This window comes from Rhinopithecus bieti, unplaced genomic scaffold, assembly GCF_001698545.2.
Source record: "Rhinopithecus bieti isolate Rb0 unplaced genomic scaffold, ASM169854v2 scaffold_47707, whole genome shotgun sequence".
Lineage (NCBI taxonomy): Eukaryota > Metazoa > Chordata > Mammalia > Primates > Cercopithecidae > Rhinopithecus > Rhinopithecus bieti.
Window position 1 is genome coordinate 1,787,742 of NW_016819117.1, and position 9,816 is coordinate 1,797,557.

Consider the following 9,816-nt stretch of genomic DNA (forward strand, 5'->3'; position numbering starts at 1 on the left):
AAGACCTTAACTAGCCATCGGTAGGGAATTAGTTAAGTATGTGGTGATGAGCCCACAGGATGGAATACTGTGTGTCACTTTGAATGAAAGTGCTTCTTAAAAAGGTATATAGAGACATATATTTATAAATATAACAACATTTATCAGTATGTTTAGATAATTTAAAACTATATTAATAAATAGACAAATACGTGTATGTATTTAAGATATCTGAGTTGTACTGTTAGGTTAAGAAAAGCAACTTTTAAGCATTTTTTACGATATGATTCTTTTTTTTTTTTTGAGACAGGTTCTCATTTTGTCACCAAAGTTGGAGTGTGGTGAACACGGCTCACTGCAGCCTCCACCTCCTGGGCTCAAGTGATTCTTCTGCCTCAGCCTCCCAAGTAGTGGGGACCACAGGCATGTGCCGCCTGGCTAATTTTTTTTATTTTTTATTTATTTTGTGGAGATGGGGGCTTCACTATGTTGCCCAGGCAGGTCTCTAACTCCTGGCCTCAAGTCATCCTTCCACCTCAGCCTCCCAAAGTGCTGGGATTACAGGGATGAGCAACTGTGTCCACCCCAATCCCTTTTTTTTTTTTTTTTTTGAGACGGAGTCTCGCTCTATCGCCCAGGCTGGAGTGCAATGGCTTGATCTCGGCTCACTGCAAGCTCCGCCTCCCGGGTTCACACCATTTTCCCGCCTCAGCCTCCTGAGTAGCTGGGACTACAGGTGCCTGACACCACACCCGGCTAATTTTTTTGTATTTTGAGACGGCGTTTCACTGTGTTAGCCAGGATGGTCTCGATCTCCTGATCTCGTGATCTGCCTGCCTCAGCCTCCCAAAGTGCTGGGATCACAGGCGTGATTCACCGTGCCCATCCTTTTTTTTTTTTTTTTTTTGAGACGGAGTCTTGCTCTGTCGCCCAGGTTGGAGTGCAATGGTGCGGTCTCAGCTCACTGCAACCTCTGCCTCCCGGGTTCAAGCAATTCTACCTGCCTCAGCCTCCTGAGTAGCTGGGGTTACAGATGCCTGCCACCACACCCAACTAATTTTTTTTTTCTTTTGTATTTCTTTAGTAGAAACGGGGTTTCGCCATGTTGGCCAGACTGGTCTCAAACTTCTGACCTCAGGTGATCCACCTGTCTCGGCCTCCCAAAGTGCTGGGATTACAGGCGTGAGCCACCACACCAGGCCTCCAATCACATTTTTATAAAACAAATGAAGCTATGCTGTATGTCCATCCACATGTACTCTATGACAGTAAGTGAAGAGAAGGAAACTCGGCAAAGTACATACCAAATGTCAACAGTGTTCATCTCACCAGTAGGACTGAGCTACAGATTCCAGGAATGCGATCATTTTTATAAGAAGCTAGATTTTGTAGGCAGAAAGCCCAGTCAGATACTTTTTACGAGAAAGGAGGCAGGAGTTGAGGAGGCAGGTGGGCAGCAGAGGCTGCGTGCATGGGTCTTGCAGAGAGGGGGCCAGAGCAACCCGTTTTTTGCACCACTCTGTTTCAGGCTCTGGAGCAGAAGGATTTCTCTTGGGCATGGTGGGTCTTTATCTCTCTGTGAACTAGTCCCAAGGGCCCTCGGGGACAGGCCACTCCCTGTGCACAGGGCAGGGTTCTGTGTCCCAGCCCCACGCAGGCGCTGCATGTCAGGGACTTGGAGGGGTCCCTGAGTAGGCACTGGTGACACCTCTGCACTCAAAGAGGCGGCAGATCAGGAGCTGGGCATCAGAACTCACCAGGATGAAGAAGTACCAGGGCTGAGGTATGCCGAACTGCCCTGGGAAGACGGCCTCCATGTACCAGGTCACCAGGCCATAAAGCACAGAGTCCAGCAGCAGCATCCCCAGCACCTGCCCGAAGCAGAAGTCGTCGTCCACGTTGACGGGACTCAGGAGGTCTCGCCACTGGATGCCCATGCCTGGAAGACACACCGGGAAAGTGGCCCGAAAGCCGGCAGGCTGGGGGCCCAGGGACCCTGAAGCCCCTGGTGGCACGCGTGTGCACGTGTGACCTTGCACGGTCACTGCTTGGTCGGCATGCCTTTTCCCTTCCTGGTTTTATAACAAGTTGGACAGCTTTCTTCAAGTCTGGAAGATAAATGCAGATTACAAAATCATTAAGTCACAGACTAGCAACAGCTCATTCACTGACTAGACAGGCCTGCAATTAATCTGTGACATATATGCACATACGTACACACATACATATGCACCCACATCTATGATTTCGGTAAGGCCAATGTGGGTCAATGTGCATTTAGCATAAATCTTTTTTTTTTTTTTTTTTTTTTGAGATGGAGTCTTGCTCTGTTGCCTAGGCTGGAGTGTAGTGGTGTGACCTTGGCCCACTGCAACCTCTGCCTCTGCGGTTCAAATGATTCTCCTGCCTCAGCCTTCGGAGTAGCTGGGATTATAGGAGCATGACACCACACCTGGTTAATTTTTTTTTTTTTTCTTAGATGGAGTCTCACTCTGTTGCCAGGCTGGAGTGCAGTGGCACGATCTCGGCTCGCTGCAACCTCCTCCTCCCACGTTCAAGTGGTTCTCCTGCCTCAGCCTCCTGAGTAGCTGGGACTACAGGAGCGTGCCACCACATCCAGCTAATTTCTGTATTTTTAGTAGAGATGGAGTTTTGCCATGTTGGCCAGGATGATCTCGATCTCTTGACCCCATCATCCGCCTGCCTCGGCCTCCCAAAGTGCTGGGATTACAGGCGTGAGACACCATGCCCCACCAATTTTTGTATTTTTAGTACAGACAGGGTTTCACCATGTTGGCCGGGCTGGTCTTGAACTCCTGATCTTGAATAATCCACCCGCCTTGGCCTCCCAAAGTGCTGGGATTACAGGTGTGAGCCACCCCATCCAGACTAGTATTACTCTTTTTTCACATTTTAATTCTGTAGTGACGGGGTCTTGCTATGTTGTCCAGGCTGGTCTCAAACTCCTGCCTCAAATTCCTTCTTCCTGCCTCAGCTGTAAGTCTTTTTTAATCACAGAAATTTTTTTTTTTTTTTTTTTTTTTTTTGAGACGGAGTTTTCGCTGTCGCCCAGGCTGGAGTGCAGTGGCCGGATCTCAGCTCACTGCAAGCTCCGCCTCCCGGGTTCCCGCCATTCTCCTGCCTCAGCCTCCCGAGCAGCTGGGACTACAGGCGCCCGCCACCTCGCCCGGCTAGTTTTTTGTATTTTTTAGTAGAGACGGGGTTTCACCGAATCACAGAAATATTTCAAACATGTGTAAAGCTCTCCTTAATGGAGCTCATGTTTCTCATCTTCTCTCTGGTTTGCCAACATTGCAGTCCTGACAGCGCTGGGGATCTGTGTATCCAAACACCCTCTGTTTGGCCAAGGACCCTGAAGAAAATAATGCTCTTCAGCCTTGGTGAATTTGCACTTTCAAACAACCAGAGATTTGCCTGTTTTAAGAAAATTCACTCTAGCTGGGCGTGGTGGCTCACATCTGTAATTCCAGCACGTTGGGAGGCTGACACAGGAGGACTACTTGAGGCCAGGAGTTTGAGACCAGCCTAGGCAACACAGACAAATTAGCCAGGTGTGGTGGTACGTGCTTGTGGTCCCAGCTACTCAGGAGGCTGAGGTGGGAGGATCACTTGAGTCTGGGAGGTCGAGGCTACAGTGAGCTATTATCATACTACTGCACTCCAGCCTGGGCAATGGAGTAAGACCCTGTCTCTAAAAAAAAAATTGTTAAAAAGAAAGCAAAAGAATAAAGTCTACATTTTATCAACACACTAGGAAACACAGATAATGTAAAAGCTAAAGTGTCAGAAGACACTGCCGACTGCAAAAAATCGTTCTAATGAAAGACAAAGCAACACTGGACACTCCCACCTCCTTCCACAGACCCAGACCTTTGCAAGCTGCAGCTAGGAACTGCATGGCGCCATGGCTTGACTGGGCCCCCCAAATTCATGTGTTGGAGACTTGACCCCCAATGCAGCAATGTTGTGATGTTCATAAAAATTAAGAAAAAAAGTGAGTCGTGATGGTGCCATTGCACTCCAGGCTGGGTGACATAGTGAGACCCTGTCTCAAAAAACAAAAAAGAAAAGAAAAAAAATGCTGTCATTTATCACTTGTCTCTCTCTCAGGCGTCTCTCCTGCCATCACCAGTCAAGGCAGGAGGCACTAGGAAGATGCTAATTCTACCCTTTACCAACAGCAGTGGTTGATCAGAAGCCCTAAAAACCAGCCAGCCTCAGTGGCTCACACCTGTAATCTTAGCACTTTGGGAGGCCGAGGGCAGATCACGAGGTCAGGAGTTCGAGACGAGCCTGGCCAACATGGGAAAACCCCTCTCTGCTAAAAATACAAAAAAGTTAGACGGGCATGGTCATGCATGCTTGTGATCCCAGGTACTTGGGAGGCTGAGGTGGGAGGATCACTTGAGCCCATAGGCAGAGGTTGCCGTGAGCCAAGATCACATCACTGCCCTCCAACCTGGGAAACAGAGTGAGATTCAGTCAAAAAAAAAAAAAAAAAAAAAAAAAAAAAAAAAAAAAAAAAGTCCTTAAAACCCTAGACTCTGAGATCTCTGATGTAGTAATTTTTTTTTTTTTGGGGGATGGAGTCTGTCGCCCAGGCTGGAGTGCAGTGGCCGGATCTCAGCTCACTGCAAGCTCTGCCTCCCGAGTTCACGCCATTCTCCTGTCTCAGCCTTCCAAGTAGCTGGGACTATAGGCCCCTGCCACCACGTCCGTCTAATTTTTTGTGTTTTTAGTATAGACAGGGTTTCACCGTGTTAGCCAGGATGGTCTCGATCTCCTAACCTCGTGATCTGCCCGCCTCGGCCTCCCAAAGTGCTGGGATTACACGCATGAGCCACTGTGCCCAGCCTCTCTGATGTAATCATTTTGAATGTCTCAGGAAGCTGGAAGAGGCCAGATGTGGTGGCTCACATCTGTAATCCTGGCTATTCAGGAGGCTGAGGCAGGAGGATTGCTTGAGGTCAGGAGTTTGAGACCAGGCTGAGCAACATAGTGAGACCCCATCTCTATAAAATATTTAAAATTTAAAAAAAAAAAAAAAGAAAGCTGAAAGAGGCTCAGGTCATTGAGTTAGATCCCACCATCAGTCAGACGTGTGTGTGATGCCGCTGCTGGATATTCCAACCCTCTTGTCCTCCGAGCTTTGGGCTTCTTTGGCCCACTGCCCTGTGGCTCCCATCACCTGCGGCTATGCCGTGCAGCTGAGCTTCCCTCGCCCGGGGCCGTGCCCAGCTACCCAGCCCACACTCAGCGCTGTCCGCAGATGCCGCTGGCTTCAGCGGTCCCAACAGCCTACCAACCGTCCCAGGTGGAGCCTTGCTGTTGGCGGCACTTGTGTCTGGGTGGTCTCAAAGGTTACTGATTCGGAAAGAACAGGCTGGGCAAGGCAAACACTCACCTTTCGCCTCAAATTTCCCAATGAGCTGGGCTCCCATTGCCATGGCGACGTTGGACAGGAGGCAGGAGCAGAGCTTCTGGCTCAGCGTCATCCAGTTGTACCGAGGGGCCACGAAAAAGTAGGGGATGTAGGTGAAGAAGTAGAGAAAGCCGCCGAAGGCTGCCGCCATGTTGGCTGCAGGTGTTGGAAGACCCGGGGGGCGTGAGCGTCAGTGCCCTTGGAAGGGGCTTGGGCTCCCAGAGGTACAGGGAACCCCCTCCTCCTGGGGCCGAGCCACCCAACCTGCTCCCGGCACCTGTCGTCCACACGAGACACAAGTCCCGGCATGTGGGGGGACACCAGGTGTGGCCAGCAGCTTCTTCGCCAAGTGGTGCCCCCATCCCAGGGACCCCCACATCAACAGCTCCAGCCCCTCCTCTGCCTCCCATCCAGCTGCCTCCCTGACACCGCACACCTGACGTGGCTGATCCCAAACCCCTGATTCCCGCCTAAGCCTCACTTCTGCCTGGGCTGCCGGATCTCTCTCATTCATTTATTCATTCGTCAGATACGCACTGAGCACCCACTCTTTTCTAGGCACAAGGGAGGCAGCCCCACAGAAAACAGAGAAAACCCCTCCCACCCCCACCTGGAATCTAGCTGGGAGACAGAGAGCAAGGTGTGCTGGATGGAGACACATGGTGGATGCAGCAAGGAGGCACAGGATGGGAGAAGAGGCTCCTGACGGCCGGGAAGGCTTCAAGGAGGTGACATGTGAGAAGGACCCGGAAGAGGTGAGTGGATTACTGAGAGCGGAGAGATGGGCATGTTTTCTGTCCATGCCAGCAGTGCTCAAACTCTTTGGTTTTCTTTTGTTTTTTTCCTTTTGAGATTGAATTTCCCTCTGTCACCTAGGCTGGAGTACAGTGGGGTCATCATGGCTCACTGCAGCCTCTACCTCCTGGGCCCGAGGTCCTCCCACCTCCAGCTAGGGATAGTAGCTGGGACCAACAGGCACGTAGTACCATGCCTAGCGAATTTTTAAATTTTTTTTATAGAGATGGGTCTCCCTATTTTGTCAGGGCTAGTCTAATGCTCCTAGGCTCAAGGGATCCTCCCGCCTCGGCCTCCCAAAGTGTTGGGATTACAGGTCTGAGCCACCATGCCTGGCCATCAAAATCTTTGGTCTTAAGACCCTTTTCTATCCTTAAAAATTATTAAGGAGGCCGGGCGCGGTGGCTCATGCCTGTAATCCCAGCCACTTTGGGAGCTCGAGGGCGGGTGGATTCACGACGAGGTCAGGAGATCGAGGACCTCCTGGCGACACGGGAAAAACCCGTCTTTATGAAATTACAAAAAAATTACCAGGCATGCTTGGCGGGCGCCTGTCAGTCCCGCTTCTAGGGAGGACTGGAGGCAGCGAGAATGGCATTAACTTTGGGGAGCGGCGGAGCTGCATATGAGTGGAGATCGCGCACTGCCCACTCCAGCCTGGGCAACAAAGCGAGACTGTCTCAAAAAAAAAAAAAAATTGGCCGGGCGCAGTGGCCCTCAAGCCTGTAAATCCCAGCACTTTGGAGGCCGAGACGGGGCAGATCACGAGGTCAGGAGATCGAGACCATCCTGACTAATAACGGTGAAACCCTCGTCTCTACTAAATAAAATACAAAAAACTTAGGCCAGGCAGAGGTGTGCGGAGGCGGCCTGTGGGTCCCCAGCTCTCGGGAGGCTGAGGCAGGAGAATGGCGTGAACCCAGGAGGCGGAGCTTGCAGTGGCTGAGATTCCGGCCACTTGCCACTCTAGCCTGGGTGACAGAGTGAGAACTCCATCTCAAAAAAAAAAAAAAAAAAAAATTATATTAAGGACACCAAAGGGCTTTTTAAATGTGGGTTTATATATATCCATATTGATTCTGTAAGAAATTAATACTAAGAACATTTAAAAACTCTGTTAAATTTAACAATAACAGTAATAAATCTACCACAAGTTAACATAACTTTATGAAAAAAACCCCAGCCGGGTGTGGCGGCTCATGCCTGTAATCCCAACACTTTGGGAGGCTGAGGTGGGAAGATCACAAGGTCAAGAGATCAAGACCATCCGGCCAACATGGTGAAACCCCATCTCTACTAAAAATACAAAAATTAGCTGGGCGTGAGTGGTGGTGCGCACCTGTAGTCTCAGCAACTCAGGACGCTGAGGCAGGAGAATCGCTTGAACCCAGGAGGCAGAGATTGCAGTGAGCTGAGATTGCGCCACTGCACTCGATCCTGGCGACAGAGCGAGACTCCGTCTCAAAAAAAAAACCAAAAACGACAACAACAACAACAAAAAATTTCCACAATTTATTGAGAAGAGCAGCAGTGTTTTTTCCAACTTTCTTTCTTTCTTACTTTTTTTGTTCTGAGACAGGGTCTCATTCTGTCACCCAAGATGGAGTGCAGTGGTGTGACCTCAGCTCATTGCAACCTCCGCCTCCCGGGCTCAAGCAATAATCCCACCTCAGCCTCCTGCGTAGCTGGGATTACAGGCATGCACCACTGGGCCCAGTTAATTTTTTTCTATATTTTTAAGTAGAGACAGGTTTTCGCCATGTTGCCCAGGCTGGGCTTGAACTCCTGGGCACAAACAATCTGCCCACCTTGGCCTCCCAAAGTGCTGGGATTACAGGCGTGAGTCACGGTGAGTCACCGCAAGTCACCGCGAGTCACTAAGCCTGGCGGATTTTTTTTTTTCTTTATTGGTCTTTTTCCCACCTCTGGTGCTTGAGTCAGGAACAATGTTCTACATTTTTGTAAACCTCCATAATGTCTGACTTAACAGATTACAGCTGGGTCCTCATATCTGCCTATTTACCGTTTTCTTTCTTTCTTTTTTTTTTTTTTGAGATGGAGTCTCGCTCTGTCGCCAGGCTGGAGTGCAGTGGCACGACCTTGGCTCACTGCAACCTCTACCTCCTGGGTTCAAGCAATTCTTCTGCCTCAGCCTCCCGAGTCGCTGGGACTGCAGGCACACACCACCACACCCAGCTAATTTTGTATTTTAGTAGAGATGGGGGTTTCACCACGTTGGCCAGGATGGTCTCGATCTCTTGACCTCATGATCCACCTGCCTCGGCCTCCCAAAGTGCTGGGATTACAGGCTTGAGCCACTGCGCCCGGCCCTATTTACCCTTTTATGTTGTTTGGTTGATGTATATAAAGAAAATCTGGATTCACACAGATAAATAGTTGGAAAAGTAAAGGGTGTTGTGATGGTTTTTGTGGATATTTTTTGATACTACACATTCAAGCACCACTGAAGAAGCAGTAATTTCGGAAAGGGTTAGTTGCCATGAAGTAGCCAACAAACTTTTTGCGCTCTGTTATGTGAACACCCATTGGTTTATCCTGCAGTTTGGATTTTTTTTTTTTTTTTTTTTTTTTTTTGGAGACAGAGTCTCGCTTTTCACCCAGGCTGGAGTGCAATGGCACGATCTCAGCTCAATGCAACCTCCGCCTCCCAGGTTCAAGCAATTCCCTGCCTCAGCCTCCGGAGTAGATGGGATTATAGGTGCCCACCACCACACCTGGCTAATTTTTGTATTTTTAGTAGAGACGGGGTTTCACCAACTTGGTCAGGCTGCTCTTGAACTCCTGACCTCGTGATCCACCTGCCTCGGCTGACCAAAGTGCTGCGATTACAGGCGTGAGTTACCATGCCTGGCCTAATTTTCTGTATTTTTAGTAGAGATAGGGTTTCACCATGTTTTCCAGGCTGGTCTTGAACTCCTGAGCTCAGGCGATCCGCCTGCCTCAGTTTCCCAAAGTGCTGGGATTACAGACATGAGCCACCACGCTCAGTCGCACTTTGGATTTTTACTCTTGTATGATTTTATAACATTATGCATCAGTTCGTTTGGAAAATACTGCTTTTTGAGTTACACGGATGTTCTAAACATTGGCATATTTTATCGTATAATATTTTTAAAAATTACATTTGTTAATATTATCACTGGCTCTATAAAAAGTTCTTTAAGTACTGGGAAGTCACAGATTTCAGTTTGCCAAATTCTATTTTTTGCTTGAAAGCTTGAACTGCAGTATTGATGTCAGAAACTACTAGTTGTTTTCCTTAAAAAGACAGGCTCATACTGGAGAAAATGCCTACCAAATACCCGAGGAGGAATAACTATAGTCTAGTGGTTGTTCCTTCAAGCAAAAATGGTGCCCCATGAAAACAGTGGCTAGTTTTGCTGACAACTCAAGCAATTGTACATGTACTTTTCCTCAAGATAATCCACGGTTCAGTACAAGTACTTTATGTGTACATCCCATTTTGTCACACAGAATACTAAATGAAGTATACTTAAGAGTCGAGATTTAATAAAAAAATTTTTTTACTGCTTTGTCAAGGACATTTGTGAGTGAAATTGGCTTTTTTTTTTTTTTTT

The 9,816-nt window shown here is 48.7% G+C and overlaps 1 protein-coding gene across 1 annotated transcript in view; it reads right to left on the minus strand.

Annotated features, from left to right (window-relative positions):
• ABCA3 (ATP binding cassette subfamily A member 3) overlaps window positions 1–9,816 on the minus strand; it is a 64,946-nt gene that overhangs the window by 25,545 nt on the left and 29,585 nt on the right. The window contains exons 11-12 of the mRNA XM_017858484.1: window positions 5,405–5,578; window positions 1,737–1,918 (exon numbers count right to left, since the gene is read on the minus strand). Coding sequence (XP_017713973.1) covers window positions 1,737–1,918; window positions 5,405–5,578 — 356 coding nt within the window. The remainder of the gene's footprint in view (window positions 1–1,736; window positions 1,919–5,404; window positions 5,579–9,816) is intronic.